This window comes from Pogonomyrmex barbatus, unplaced genomic scaffold (genome assembly GCF_055798465.1).
Source record: "Pogonomyrmex barbatus isolate J1 unplaced genomic scaffold, ASM5579846v1 scaffold13, whole genome shotgun sequence".
Taxonomy (NCBI): Eukaryota; Metazoa; Arthropoda; class Insecta; order Hymenoptera; family Formicidae; genus Pogonomyrmex; species Pogonomyrmex barbatus.
In genome coordinates this window covers 7531744-7548029 of record NW_028297109.1, presented here as the reverse complement: position 1 = coordinate 7548029, position 16286 = coordinate 7531744, and the positions used below count along the sequence as shown (strand labels likewise).

The 16286-nt window shown below is 37.3% G+C and overlaps 1 protein-coding gene across 1 annotated transcript in view; it reads right to left on the bottom strand.

The window, feature by feature from the left end:
* The window catches only part of LOC105425576 (uncharacterized), a 60433-nt gene that overhangs the window by 4363 nt on the left and 39784 nt on the right, over window positions 1-16286 (bottom strand). The window contains exon 2 of the mRNA XM_011636417.3: window positions 7619-7850. Coding sequence (XP_011634719.2) covers window positions 7619-7850 — 232 coding nt within the window. The remainder of the gene's footprint in view (window positions 1-7618; window positions 7851-16286) is intronic.

Below are 16286 nucleotides of genomic sequence, written 5' to 3'. Positions count from 1 at the left end.
AGGGATAAAAAAAAATTGAAATTCAAGTTTTTCTGACTGGTGGGCTTATTTGAACATTGTAAGAGTTTTCAATGACATTGAAAGTCCGAGATGAGCTCGGTATATTTAGTCGGTAATTAGTTCAACGTTGCACGCTCTCATGAGGTGAGAATGATAGATGAGACTTTCTCGAAATAGGCATCTAAGATATTGTCAGGATGGGATAGCGCGACAATAAAGAAGGATCGACCGAGCAGCGAAAGCTTGACTTTCCAATTTCCTGCCTCCACCGATACGGGACGGAGAGGAGAAACATTATATACATCTACCTATATATAATGCTAGTGCCACATAATAGAAACTATATATTATATACCAGGTCCATACGTGTGGACATGAAAGAAGTATTTAGACACTTCGTTCTTCGGGAAGAAACTTTTCGCAAGAGAGAAGCACGTTTCTATGACGTGCTTTATAATAATACAGGGCTGATAGCTAAGTAACTCTAAAAGATACTTAAATTTTGCATTAATTATTCATTACATAAAAAAAAAAAAATTGTACGTTTTATATGAATATAGTATTACGTAAAATTGATGTATGATGAACTTTCATGGATTTAATTAATTTCCATTATGGTATTTGAGAAGTGATTAAATCAGGATAATGAATACGAATATACATTGTAAAGTAATAAGAAGCTGATGTGAGTGAATACGAAATTACAAAGAAACCAAAGTGTTTCCTTTAGAAACTCCCATGGTGAGGTAACAAATAGTGCGCAATACTATTGTATTTAGTATCATTTGTCACGGACTTGGCACTTTTATCTGAACACGTTTAATGGACTAAGTCGCAGCTTTGACAAATGTAAGTTTCAACCACTTCACTGGACCCCGAGATATAAACTCCAAGCTGTGCAATGTTTAATCTGCAGAAATGTTTGATCTAAGTGAATTAACTGGGATAGAACGCAACCAGTATTTCACTATTTGCTTTATAATACAAGCGACATGAAAATTTAGAGTCGCGTTTTTATCTATCACATTTAATTTTTTCTTGCAGTATTTCACATTTTTCTTATAGTATTTATAAGTAATTTTGGCACTTAAGCAAATTAATCATTGCCGTTTATTGCAATTTCCGGATAAAATACTTGAATAATCGGAATTGCAATGATATGATTATGGTTTCACTCACTATTATGTAGTTCAAACGGATTCGATGATAATTTGTGACGACGTAAAACATACGAGCGTCGTAGAAATACGCAATATTACGGCTCATTACATAGTTGAGGACGCACTTAACGTTATGAAGGGAAATATACGGAGACGCGACAGCGAGCACGTGTACAATCTATATGCGCAATGTGCATCATAAGCGATGCATATGCATTTCACATTCATGGGATCACAACGAGGTCGGAAATATTTCAACGGGGATGGCACTTTAATACCGATATTTAGAAACATCCGCTCCGTTTCGAATTAAATTTATATATAAAAAGGAGGGACAAATCTATCTCTGTTGAATCAATCGTTAATCTTCGATAACCTTGATAAACAACTTTTAATAATTCTGAAGTCGATCTTTTTCTTACATAACAAAAATATTGAAAAATCCGTGTTAAACGTAACTCGGTCAAATAATGTTCATGATATAAATGTCTATAAAATTGAAATAAATCTTGTACGTACTCTTTTTTCGCAAATTAATTTTACGACGTATAGAATAGAATAGAATTTAGTTATAGAAACGTTTAAAACTAAACAAAAAATTTTATATTTTTCTGTACGTACGTATATAATATTTTATCTGTCGCTTGTAATTAAAGTTGATCGAAGTGTCGTCGAACGAAAACGGCGACATTTTGTGATAGATACGTGACATATCGATCATTGCCGCGAAACATTGCCTGTATCCTGACAATTCATTGAAATGACGATTCACCGAAATGGTCGCGATTGACATTTACTGCGACTGGATTGTTCCGGCTATTAAGCAAAGCGAACATGAATAGCGCGCGGGCAATGAAATCGAAAGCACGTCGCGATACCCGTAATTACATCGTGATAGCAATTAGATATTTATCTACTCGCTGCGCCTTCCTTCCCGACTGCGCCAAAGTCGGCAATTATATTAAAACGACAATGGTAATTGTAGCGCGTACGCCTAATTACATATGCTGCGAATGTGCTGGCAACGTCATCGCCCGTGATCGTCGTTTCGATCGATGTCGTGATTAATATTCAAATTTGTTCCCATACGCGTGACACTATCATTACATTTTGCTAACTACCGTTGTGTATATCGCCGCTCCAAATTGAATGGTTAAGCGATGGATTGCAGTTTACTTCTCTACACGCGTATGTAAATAATTACATATTAACGGCTAAACGGTATATACCTTACCGATAAATGAGCAATCGTGTATTAACAAGCAAACCAATTAACCGATTATCCTAAATGATTATATTCAACCCTCCCCCCTTTCCCTCCTCCCTCCCATATGCTATTAGCGTTGATAGTTTTTGATTGATAGTTCTCTCTCTCTCTCTCTCTCTCTCTCTCTCTCTCTCTCGGAAAAGTATATTAAAATTAAAATTTAGAAAATTTCTTTATTAATTTTATCAACTTTTGTTCCATTTAAATTAAATAAAATGTTGTGCGATCCCCCCCCGATTATGTAGCACTTTTACATCTTATCTCTAACGTATCTTAAGAAGAGGATAAAACGCTATCCGTTTGGAAACTAGGTCGGTTATCGATATAGATAGGAGGTCTTTATCTTCTCCGGAAAGTTGTTCCGCACTTACGCTCTTGGATAGGTAGCACTTACATCTATATATTAGTCTTCCCGAGGGTCTCTTCGTTGTCTCGTCAAGCGTCGCGTCCAGCAGCCGCGAAGTACACAAGTTACACAAGAATTATGAATTCCATCGCGAAAAACTGCCCCCCTTCGCGGATCTTCGTTCTTAGAGCCTAAGGTACCTAGCCTACGGCAGCTGCAGCTCTGATGAGATTTCCCGGCCGAAGTCGAGGGAAGTTAAATTTGGCGAGAGGAAGAAGTCGGAGGAAAGTTTTTCATTCCGTGTCGTCTATATAAAACGGCAAAAACATTCTCGCGGGTGAATCCTTGCGGATGAGTCCTAGTGCTGCCGGCTCGAGGAACGGCTAATGCACGAAATTGATTTAACTTTCCGTAATAAAGTCGCTTATGTTGCACCGACGAAAAAGTGACCACTGATCGCGCGTGTTTCTCCTATTCCCATAAAGAAATGTCCGAGGTAAAAACACGTTTCGCTTCTTTTGTAAAATCAAGCGATATGCGCGAACGCAGCAAAATAGCCAGCAGCAAAATACGAATTGTTCCAAAATTTTACGTGAGTTAAAATTATATTTTGGTTTATTAAAAGCTTGTTATTTGTCGGAGATACTTGACATTTATTTTTCATTATTTTTTTTTTTGTATTTTTCATTTGATATGCTATCCTCAAATTTAATTAACTGCACGGCAAATTTAATTATTCATTCATGTGTATGTATTACATACGTAATGTTTATTTTTATGTTTATTTTTATGTTATCCGTAGAAAATAATCAACTGTCACGTTTTTATACACAAGTAAAAATATATGAAAATATTTAACTCGTTCCTATCTCTTTCTCTCTTTCCCTTTCTCTCCTTTTTATGTCTGTCTTTTTGATATGGAAAGATATTCCTCAGGAATTCTATTACGCCGGAATTTTTCTCGTACCTCAATATTGAAATACTGGGTCAAAATTGGGTTTAACAAAGATTCTCTGACGCAAAACGTCAAAATTAAAAAACACTTTTCAATAATTTGATAGACATGCATTCTTAAAAGAGATAATTATAACAGTTATTTTACAAAGGAGGCCTTTATTATCAGTTAAATTTTCACTAGTAAAAAAATCAATTACTTAAAGAAAAAACTTTTGATATATTTGACAATTTATTTTAGAATTATTATACGTAACGATTGATTAAATTTAATAGCAAATTAATATATTATACATTACACACAAGCATTAGCAAATTAAAACAAGATAAGGAAAACTATTTTAATAATTGTGCCTTTTTCATTTCACAAGACACTTTTATTATTACTACGTTATAAAGAACAATGTATTTACTGCTTTTAATTCAAAAATAAAAAACTTAATCAATTTTCCGATTATAAAGTTACATGATCATAGAAATACACGCTCATTTCAGAGAGACGTTGGTCTCCCGAATGAAGATTCATTTACGAGAGAGGATTAGCATGAGAACGAATTCCGAATAGCTGTAGTTTTCCAAAGTTCCAACAAACAACGTCTATGCAATCGTCAATCGGGAACATATACTCTTGCAATTTCACGATGCCGCGGTATATTATCCCCGGGCCTCCAGTCCAGATCGTTTTCGGTTTTCGGATTAGTATACTCCGGTAGTCAGACGAACAGAAACGAAATCCCGGAGACCTCAATCCGCATTACATTCCGCGTTATACCGGGCATTATACCGGATCCTGTATTTGCCGTTGGCCGAAGAAGAGCGAAGAATAGCGTCGGACGAGGCTCTCGGCTCGAAGTGCTTGTCCGTAGGGGAGAGGGGGGGGGGAGAAGAGGAGGAAGAGACGAACTTGCAGAGTCGGCCGGAAAGAAATTAGAAAGAGCAGATGGCCGTGCGACTTTTGAAAAATTATTTTCCGCATCGCCGGATGCTTTCTCCTCGGGAGCGCCTAGCGACGAAATTTTCCGCGTTCCTCGTCATTCCCCCAGACAGCCAGCAGTCGTAATTGGATGCCTCGACTTCGCCGGCTTACGACGGCTGAATCCTCCCCGACTGACGGTTAACCGATAATCACACGGACAATTCCTCGAATTCATTAAGATCGTTAGCCAGCACGTCTTGGGATTTTAATTGCCGCCGGCGAAGCGTGTCCTGGTGAATTACATTGATATGCGATTGCGTTCGTTCCGTTTCTGAGATTCTCTCGGCTAATATATCTCATTGATCTTCATCTGGATATATTATATAGATAATTGACAACAACTGTATCGAATCTTCCAACTGTCTGCCTCGCATTTCTTTGTAATACATTGTTAAATGTACACGACTTCAAAATGTCATCAACTTCAACAATACAGCCAGAAAGAATCACATATAAATTTCACACAGGTGTAAGGAAAGAAAGATTTAAAGAAAAAAAGTATAATGTAATTGTATAAAATTTCTGCATGTGAGTTTTATCTTTTATCATACAACATAATGATAATTAATCCTTCACAATCCTTCGTTCTTAACATAGAAGATCGTTAACTTCGTGTTTTCCTTCGGATATAAGCAATCAGTATTTTGCTCAGTATTTTTACTTAACAAACTTTTTAATCTGCGCTTTTAATCCGCCAATGGACGCAAACATAGTAAAGAGGTCGAAGTTCAAAGAAGTATTCAGCGAGCCAAACAGTTTCGTTGAACCAATTTAATCTCCGCGTATTTTTCCTTTTCGAGATCTTTATCCCTACCATTAGTCACTAGATATCGAATGAGTGCAATAACCCGTTTCAATTTCACATTCTATTTTTCATTTGAATCTTATTACCACCATCATTATTCTATTGCAATATTTATTATATAATAACATTATTTCAGTTTTTATTTTCGTCGAAATAAATCATCGATTTTATGATTTATATAACGCGATTTATTTTATTGCTAATTTAATTTATTTTATGGTTATCCAGTTATCGATCGACTTTCTGTCAAAGAAGCTAGAATTGACAAAAAATCTATACATGAGAGACAGATATGATATAGAATTTTTTTTCAATATATGTGACATACATGCTATATTTCACGATTCTTTTTTCTCATTGCTTCGTGTTTAAAACTTCTCTCGCGACGGGAAATAAATTTCGATTGATTCTTCTGATGATGAAGGGATGCCCATTCGTTGCGAGCGTTTGCTCGTTTGACGATCCATTCAGAGGGCATATCTGTTCTAAGAGCCACCAGCCTAATGGCACGTTCCTAATGCCGATGCAACTTTGGGCGCGAATCGTTAATCCAATTTACCCTTTGCGAGGAGTTGCCCTGAAACTTTCGACCACCCATCCGGCAAGCACGGCGTGATCGGTTATTCGGACCGGCTTATGATAATCACCCCCGAAAGAACTTTGAACTCTGTGCCAAAGTTGGCCATACTAGATATATCTATTTCCCTTCTCGCTGCTCGTTATCGAAACAAAGAGACACTCTTTGCGCGCAAAAATTCTATTCGCAATTTTTTGATTAATCCGATTACTTCTTTTAATTCTTTTCCATTGATTTCTCTTTCGATATTTAAAAATATATTATAAAAATATATTATAATAAAAAAATTTCAATCCGATCATTCGGATTTTCCTCTCAAGCTTTTCATGAAAAAAAAAAGTAACTTTTTATAAAGCTTTCTATAAAAAAGTAATTCTAATATAATTTAAATTTATCAAGACATTATATTTCTTCGGATACATCTAACAAATCGATAAATAGAGAAAGCGAAAGAGAGAGAGAGAGAGAGAGAGAGAGAGAGAGAGAGAGAGAGAGAAAGGGAAAGAATGGAGAAAAAGAACGGCAAAGGAATAATAATGAGACGTTCAAAAGCACAACACGTTTTCGTCACAATTTGAGATAAATTGAAAAATTCCTACGCGGTGAAAGTAGAGTTTTAATTTCGTCCACTTGCAGAAAGCTATTCGAGATATAACGAAGTTGTGGATCGTATGCCAAAATTGTTGCACGCGCGTTTTCACGGAAATTACTCATCATCTTCCCTTCTTTTGCAATTTTCGAGAATTTTTCACAATTCCATTTCTTCGTATCTAAAGAGACACTCGAGGGAAGATCGAACGGGAAAAACGGGAGTTGTTCGAGTGATTGAAAAATTAAGAATCCCGGTTTTATCATGAAAGATTTTTTAATTCGGCTAACTGTGTAACATGGAAAATCAATCGCGATGAGAACTGTAACTTGTCTTAGAATTGGGACGGTCGGGTACTTTAAAACTTATCGAGAAAAGCGGAATACTGAGAGATTCGATTAAGATATAAAGAAGTAAAGTCCGCCCACCCACCCATCCAATCTTGATCGATTTGTCCGAAAGAGGTTATAACTTGAAAGCACGTTACTCTAATTTCGCTAACATGATGTTACTAATCACGAGGCTCATTTTGCACGATTGCTCCTTACGCAAATTTGTTTTTGCATCAGGTTCCAGTTTACACGTTTCATTGCGTAGATGTCAAATGTACAATACAAACGCATTAATTTGCACATCAATGATAATTAATGCATCTGATTTCAATATAATATTAATTTACGTATTCTAACCGGCAATAGTCTCATCGTCTCTGTTAATTAGATCGCAACGTTGCATTGTTGAATTGTGTTCAATTAAATGTTATTTAACTTTATCATGAAAACTTTGATAAAAATACATTTTATTATTATCAATTTATCATTATCTCAAAGTTGAAAAATACATATAATAATAATTCGAATAAATGACGTATAAATTTAAATAACCAGCCAGTTTAGAGCAACTAATACAATTTAAACGGAAAAACAAGGAGAAAAACTCTTTACCGTTTTGTGACGTCATGGTTTGCCAAAAGCCCTTTCTTTTAACGATGTCTTGTATCCGGAAGGTGTACTCCAAATTTCCAGAGTCTTCGCTCCACAACAATCTCAACGAAGCGTGATCTAACGGCCTCAACTTCACGATTGGACACGATTCAACGACGTACGAACTGCTCACTGGCTTCGTGGGGTCCACCCTGTGCTCCAGTATTTCCACGACGTACCATTTGCCCATTATCTGTAATGGAGTGAAATTGAAAGGTTACGTGAGCGAGTAAAACACGCTAAGTATACGACAGATAAAAAACATTCTGCATTCGATATCTTTCTATCAACATGCTTTCCTCCCGAGTCTCATTTTCCGGGATACTCGAGATATTAAAAACTTGCCATCAAGTCAAAAAAATGAAAAAAAAAAAAGATAAATTCTTCGGGGCTCGGGGAAAATTAGTTCTAGATTGGTCAAAGAGCTCGCAGGGAGAAAGTGCAGGGACATCGAATGTGTGTGTGTGTGTGTGTGTGTGTGTGTGTGTGCGAGAAAGTCGACTCAAGGTAATCCAGAAACTTCGGCAAAGAGTAGAGGTATAGATAATTCCGTGAGGAGCTTAAAGCAAATTACGGACGATTTATTGGCTGCACGGCCGTTAGTGATTAAGTCCGTGAAAATAATATCGACGAGAGGGCCGGAATAACCGCCGAGTCCCGATCGGCATAATGCACGCGGGATTTGTACTTTTTTTTTCTTTCCTTCATCTCGATTTTATACCTTCGTGAAATCTTGCTCTAATCGGATTGCGCTGCGCAATACTAAAGCTCGCTCGATGGTAATCCGTATATTTATTCACCGGACTTATCCTTTATTATCCGGAGTGTCGATCGATCTTACAACTTTACGACTTTTTGCCTCGCCGGCCTTACGGTAAACAACAGTAGTGAGCAATTTTAAATAGAGCATTAAGCTACGAGTACCGCCGAGGGGGTGAGAAGTTCGTCAATCTCACTCGTAGCGACGTTGACTGATACGTGTTGGAAAAATAAAAAAGCTAAGAGTTAAACAAGGAAATAGTGACAAAATCAAGAAAATCAAACGCCTGTCAATCTCGCAACGGCGTCAAAGTGAAAAAAATAAAAATCTTGATAATATTTTTCATGTAACGCGACTTTATTTCGTAAGAAAACTTTTAATCTAACAATCGGTAATCTAACAAGCGGCCAACTTTTGCCAGATACGCGATAGATATAGCTTTTATTTCTCGCGATAATGAGAGGAAACTCGCTTTAACTTTCGATTTAATCTACATGTAAAGTTGTGTATTATGCGCAAATACAGGTAATTGTTTATTCAATTCTCTCGTATATTAAACACGATGCTAATGTACTCATCGAAAGCGCTTAGGCCCAAAGTTGATGTACAGCAGATTATCAACTTGTTGAGCTCAGATGGTACGATACTGGTTTTGCCCGCGGGAAACGTTAAGGAGAGTTCACTAAACAATGACTATAATAATCCTTGCGAAGGTCCGAGATCCATAAAGGCTCCTCTGGTTGCTCTGCCTTTGCGATACCAATGAGCTTCCAGGGCAAATGCAATTCTTTGCCGCTTCGAGAATGTTCATAAAAGGTGCAATACGTAGAACGTTATTCTTATCAGCAGGAAAAAGGGAAGAAAGGGAGAAAAGAAATTTGCCAAATTCTTCTTTATTATGTTCAATCCTTAGATATACCTTAATTTAATGTTTAACAGATCTTCAGCAAAAAAGATTTGATCATTTTTGAAAAAAATTTCTTTATGTCTTTATATCTAATCGTTAATTATTTAAAGATTAAAGATATTTAACATTTCTTTTCACAGATCTGCCAAGAGATCTTCAGTGAAAAAAAAAAAAAAAAAAACATTTCATCTTGATTTTTGGGCACTCTGCAAACGAAGCGAATAGAATAGGAATATTCGATTTTCGTTTTTACCGAGTAGATACGTGCGTGTCCACGTGTATCGCGTTCATGCATACGTACATGTGCACACACCCTAGCCTTATTGTACCGGAAAAGCGCCATAAGTCATTGTCGTCGAGGTGCACGTGATACTGGGTCACACGGCGTGGTCGGGGGATTAAAATTAACGAGATAATAAATATGGCCTTTGTCGAATAGACCGCAAAAAATTTCAATTGTCATTTCGTGGGAATCGCCTCGCACGAACAATTTGCGATATCGTTCAATTGAAACTGTGCTTTTTTTTGTTCATTTTTAACAAACGTCCTAGCTGCATGCATAATGATATTAATGCTAAAATCGAAAATCAGATCCTACGGATAATATAAAATTATGCGTACGAACTTTGGAATTGTGCTGAGGTTCGAATAATAAGAATTAGGTAAATAATAGAAAGTAAAAAAATTGTAAAGTTTACAAATTTCTATAATTTTCACAACGTAACTACAATTACTAAAATGTAACTACAATTGTAACTACAATTACTAAAATTTTAAAGTATACACAGCTTAATAGTTTGGTATATAAAAAAAAAACAGCGATGAAAAGAAATCTAATATTGAAGGTAATTTTGTTTTTGTAGAAGGACTTTTATGAGCTCGTTTCGCTCTCAAAAATGCTTACTACGTTATTGAAGTTTGAATAAACAAGCTTCTCTCGGCCGTCTTTATAACGTTTCTTACTCGTTTCTTAAGAAATCCCGATGTGACGCCCGACAATGAACTTGATCGAGTTGCTTGATTTTTCAGTCTTATAAATAAGACATACACAATGCCGAGATAGCCGTATGTTGAAATTAATAGAAGTTTAATCAGTGTCGCTTGAAAAAGATGAGATTCTAGAGAGCATTCAGGACAGATAGCCCGCATCATCATCGCGCTGGCCTTGTAATTTATATCGCTAACAATGGCTGGATAAACACAAGCCTTCATTCTAGTTGCGAAAGTAGTTAGAAAAGTTTAATTGATACTCGGCTGCAACAGCACTATTACGTATAACGCGATTACATGAGCCCTTGGATATTTCCGATTAGCCACTAAATTATGGATCAAAATCTGATCCAGCTTGCGTCCCAGTTATATATCGCGGAGAGTAAAACACTGTAGATGAAATTACTCGTTGAAAATATCATTAAAATAAGAACACGTAAAACGTGCAAAAATATTTTAGGAAAAGGTTTTAGTAGTAATAAACTTCAATTAAATGCTTATAAACAAAAATGAATCATTTATTTCTGAATAATTGATATCAATTTGTTTCAATAAGCCTTTCCTAGTTTTAGTTTAATTTTTATTTTCGTTGTTTGCTAAATTTATTTTTTCTATCAGCTTTTCAGTACTATTTTTATAAAAATTTTCCGGTTTTACGTTTATAAAATTCAATCCATTTGGTAACGAAAAATCGCATTATTTGTTGGAAGAATTGATATATTCACCATGACATTTCGAACGATGTGAGTGTAATAAATATATTTTTTTGCAAATTGAAAACATCACCGACGTGAAATGGTTTAACAATCGTGGAGCTTTAAAAGCCCGCTATTCCGAATAATCTTATATCCTTTTACTAGATTTAACGTTCATTTATTTTAACCAGCAGTTTTTCACGTGAGAAGATACGCCGCATAAAATTGGATAAAAACCACCGTCAGACCACAGCGATTTTAAGCTCGACGCATTGCCAAACTAAATCCGTGCTACTTGCGCAAGAATCCAATTAAAGACATATTTATAAAAACACTCTTACCATTTCCCTTTCTTCGGAAGAAGATGTGTAATCTAATGCCAACGCACCGTGTTCTATACTATTTGTTTTGTTTTTTTGTTTTTTTTTTCTGTATAATGTTAAAAACTAGCTTGCATTTATATGTGCGTTTAAAGCAATCCCATTTTTTCCGTTCGATTAAAACCAACAATTAATATGTGGCGTATCACGCGAAAGCATTGATCGCGCGATAATTCTTGCCGCCCTGAAGAAATTACCAATAAACTCGGCTGACCCTGCCTAAATTCGCGAATTATAATTACAAGCCGAATAACATACGCGCGTTTTGTTTGCGTGCGACGCGACTCCGGGCAAAATTGCCGGCAAATAAACCGGTGTGTCGCGCGACGATAAATTTTCGTTTATTAGACACTACCGGACACCCGGCACGGACGCGCTTCCGTGACTTATACATTCGCATATCGTAACGAGAACGTCAGCGTTTTCACGGTAATATTGCAGTAATTAGTAGCAAGGTAAATTACCGCTACGCGTACGCTAATAGCGGGTAATTTCTGAAAAAAAAAAGAGCGAGAAGCGACGTGACGCGTGTTTTTTTCCGGGTTACACCTCGTTTCGGTTGCCTCATCGATCACGTGGCGAGAGAACAGCGATCCAAATATATATTCGGCTGCCCAAACTCGGTTTTGCCGCTCGTGTATTTTTCTCTCACTTCGGAAGCGCTTTGCTTCGCGGCAACAGCAACAGCGGCAGCGGCAACGGCAGCGATGTACCTTACGGAGGTTGATGTGGGGAATATCTCGAGGATATAGGAACTAGGTATTCCCTCGTACTCTTCCAAGATACTTCCGAAATACTTGTCCCTTCGCCTTTCGTGTAATAACATACATATTTGCGAATTGAGGAGCCCGTTTCACAGTTCCCGCGGGACATGGCTTTCAGTAATAAGAGAGAGAGAGAGAGAGAGAGAGAGAGCTGGTGGATTCATCGGCAAGTTCCTGGCGATTTCGAGCCTGTCGACCGACAGCTGGCAATCTCTCTCAGAGACGTGCATTTGCATCTTTACGACTTTCGATGGCGTTCCTCGTCGGCGTTCGCGTCGTCGTGACGCCTCTCCGGCGGACGAGCGGCAAAAATTGCGCCGAGTAGGATAGGTGCACGATCACAATTTGGAAAGAAGGAAAAAAAAAAGGAATGCGCGAGATCGTCCCCCTTCCCCTGTCTCCTCTCCCCTGCTGGACCACATGCGGCTCGGTTATTGTATTTATGCCTTTATTAAATTCCGAGCGCGACACCGGACGGTGAATTCTTACAACGCGACATTTGCGATATGAAATTCTACTTTTGGCCGCGTAGGCACACAGCCTCCTCCCTCCCCCTTCACTATTCGGTGATAAAAAACGAATTCTTTAACATTTATAGCAGTTATCGATAACGTGTCATATCGCAGATAGCAGATGGCTATCGCGTTAAAAATGTGTAACGTGATATAGCAGATATATTATATTTTTATATCCTATTCTATCAAATATATTAAGAATTATATAGATATCGACAGTTTTCAGATATCATAAATCTAACTCTTACTCTTCTTCTTGGCGTATCCGAAATTTTCTGAAAGTAACTGACAGTGATCAGAATCAGATCAGTCTGTCAATATTAAAAGCCATAGTAAACATGTAGCGATATCACGAGGTAAAAGGTAAATCGGCCGTATAGTAGTTACAGCGGGTGTCGATTTTAAAATAAATTGTCACATTGCAGTGCCTACGCAAAAGGAATTTAATTAAAACACGGGAATTTGCCTCTCATCGATTCGGCACCTCGTTCAAACGCACATTGACTCGTTATCGGTAGTTTTATGTACAGGGTGTCCCAAGCCTGTCGTGCTGTTAGCTTAATTCTTTGATCAATTTGCGCGATCCTACGCGTTCCATGAGGAAAAATAGCATGGCTCTAACAGCTTTCGAATTTCAAACGGTTAATAATTAACAAATATTTACGCAACGTGAAGAAGAAAGAAAAATAGTGAAAACGTTATCAAAAAAATAGAAAGCGCTTTAGAACATTAATTTTAATTCTCGCTTTTAATTTTAACCTCGTTTCTCTCTTCTCTGGGCGTAAAACATTCGGCAGACTAAAGACTCTATGTATCTGTATCGGGATGTGTTGTTTTCGTGCAGCTGTAAGTATTATTTTCTTCAGTCCTGTGTGTATGTGTGTGCCTTTTTACGAGTGTCGAGAATAAATCGACTCGCGCGGACCGGAACAAAACACTAGGAGGGTGCGAGGATACGGGGGCAGCTTAAGAGCGTGGAGAAGAGTCTCCGGGGTTCATGGGACCAAACCCTCCCCCCCCCTCTCCCCCTTTCGTCCGTAGGACAAACTCCCAGCCTCGGCGGCGCAGCGAGCTTAAAAATGAAAAAAGGAAGAAGACCGTCAAGATACCATAAGCCTCTCGTATATCTTTCCGCCGGCATCGTTTTTATATTTAAATCGATACTCCCCCGACGGCGTGGGTGACAGTTAGCCCTTTTTCATCCCGACACGAAGGTCGATCGCGAGTCGTTGACGGTCTCCCGGTGCCCGTCGCTCATCCTCTTGAATTTATTTGCCGTTATAAGTATTTTAATTGCACTTGCAATATATCGCGGGATCATTTAACTTTAATTACTTCCTCCTCGAAATAAGGGGAGACTATGATTTATGGGCTCTCGCCGGACTTTCTATTATAGCTCGGAATAATTGAGCCCTCGATGAATTTTCATTCCCCTTTATAGAGTTTTTGCATATTTAACAAATTACTTAATTATTCGCCGGTGGTTACCGAGCATTCCACGAGATTGACAGCTGAATTTCAAACTGCGATACGATGTTTGCTATGTATTTTACCGCTCCACGTAGTCAATAACATTTCAGTCGTCCGCGAATTTAACGTACATACACAGCCTACGATAACAAAAACAGAGTTGCGAACGAAATTCGACAGATTTCATGGAAACTGCACGCAGAAAACATGTAGAAAATAAAACATTAAAGTAACCGTTACAACTTCATTACATTGAAGCATTTGGATCCAAAACTGAGGATCCAATATTGAGAATCCAAAATTGTGTCAAAATTGTTAGCGGAAACATTTTAAAACTGCGCGTTCTTCTCTTCGTGTACGAAATTTTGTTATACTTTACATTCGTATTAAACAGGATGAAGGCCGAGTGATTATCTTCCATTTATCTACGTCCATCCGAGTCCAAAGTGAATTTTATTATTCTAATGAGTCGAATTAGAGGTCGTGTGATTCAACAAGAACATAATTTGCAACGGTAGCTTGTACGGAAATGGTGCGTTACTTCCTCGTGCATCATGATTTTATCGAGCGTAACAAAACGCGCCGGATCGATCGGATCGGCGACAAAGCCCGTCGACAACTTGAATTAATCAAACTAATTTTACTTTGTAACAGTTTAATATGCGCTCGGGCATGCAGCCGCAACGGTGAAACGAAACGCGCGCTGTTTACAGGATGTTCCGAAACTATCATCCGTTTCGAAACGATACTTCCCGATCCTGCCCCCCCCCCCCCCATTCCGTTTCATCCTTCTAATCCATTTTTGTTCCAAAGGTCTGTAAAATTTCAGACATGAAAATCTCCGTTTTTTTCTTTTTTTCTACGTTCTTTCGAAATTGATCTTTTCAGTCACTTCACTTCGAACGAACTTATCGAACATATAAAAAAAAAATATATATATACGATAAGTATGATTAATTAAAATATGTCGGGACAGTTTCGTTAAAGAATTATTCAATCGAAAGAATTGATGAAAGATGAACGAGAACGATGACTTTGAACGGAGATTTTCATTCTGCGGAGTCTGCTGAGGAATCTGCTGCGTCGCACATACGATCGCAAGCTGCAATTATATCTGTAATTATATATGTTGTATAAAACAATAGATTCCGAGCGACCAATGTGGTCGATCAAATTGGACGGTTGCGAGCGTGAGGCGTATATAATTTCGTGTGTAATCCGGTGCATTTCGGTGCTATTTGCAGCCGTAGAGCTTACCATTGTTCGAAATAGTTGCTGCGGTGAATGACCGCCCATCAATAAACAATCTATACATCTTCCTCGTCTTCACATTGCGTAAAAAAATAATGCAATATATATTTTTACTTTAAATAGGACAAAATGTTATTTGTTTTATTACTATATGAAGTGATCGATATACAGTGATATTTGAATGCTATTCTTTGAACGAAGCGAAAAAAGGAAAGGTGTATTTAAAAATATTTGAAATATTGATCTTTTTAAATTTCCTTATATAGTAAACTATTTTTCTGCATTTTATATTTAAAAATAAACTGACTTTTAATTTCACAGTCTGAATAAAGTTAAAAAAAGCATGATCAAGAAAAGATTTTAAAAATTTTAGATTTCTAAATAAAAGACGATTCAAGATGATCCAATAATGAGAATAAAAAAGAGATAATTTTGTTCTAAATTTCACAGCCGCACTCATCTTATTAATTAAATGAAAAAAAATCTCGAAATGCCTCAAAATAAAAGTAAAGAAATAATTATTTATATGTACTTTCACCCTGGAATTTGTATGCGATTAACAATTTATCAGAGAGAACTGATAAATAATACGCGTGAATGTTCGTGCAACGCTAAATTCATTATAACGTTATATCTAAACTGATATTAAGTTGCACACATTTTACGCTGCGTTGATATCAAGGGAATTATTATCTCACGTAAGACGTCGGCGTCGGTTTGTTTTAGTTACGCGGGTTTACTCCGAAAGAGCTTATTTACTCGCTCGCAGGCCGAAATTTCGACATGCGGGCGGAACTGAAGCTCTCGCGAATATCATTATCATTTTCAATTATATGTCTTCAGCAACGCCACTCCATTTCAAAGCGACAATGTAACTCTATACATACGATGGATGGG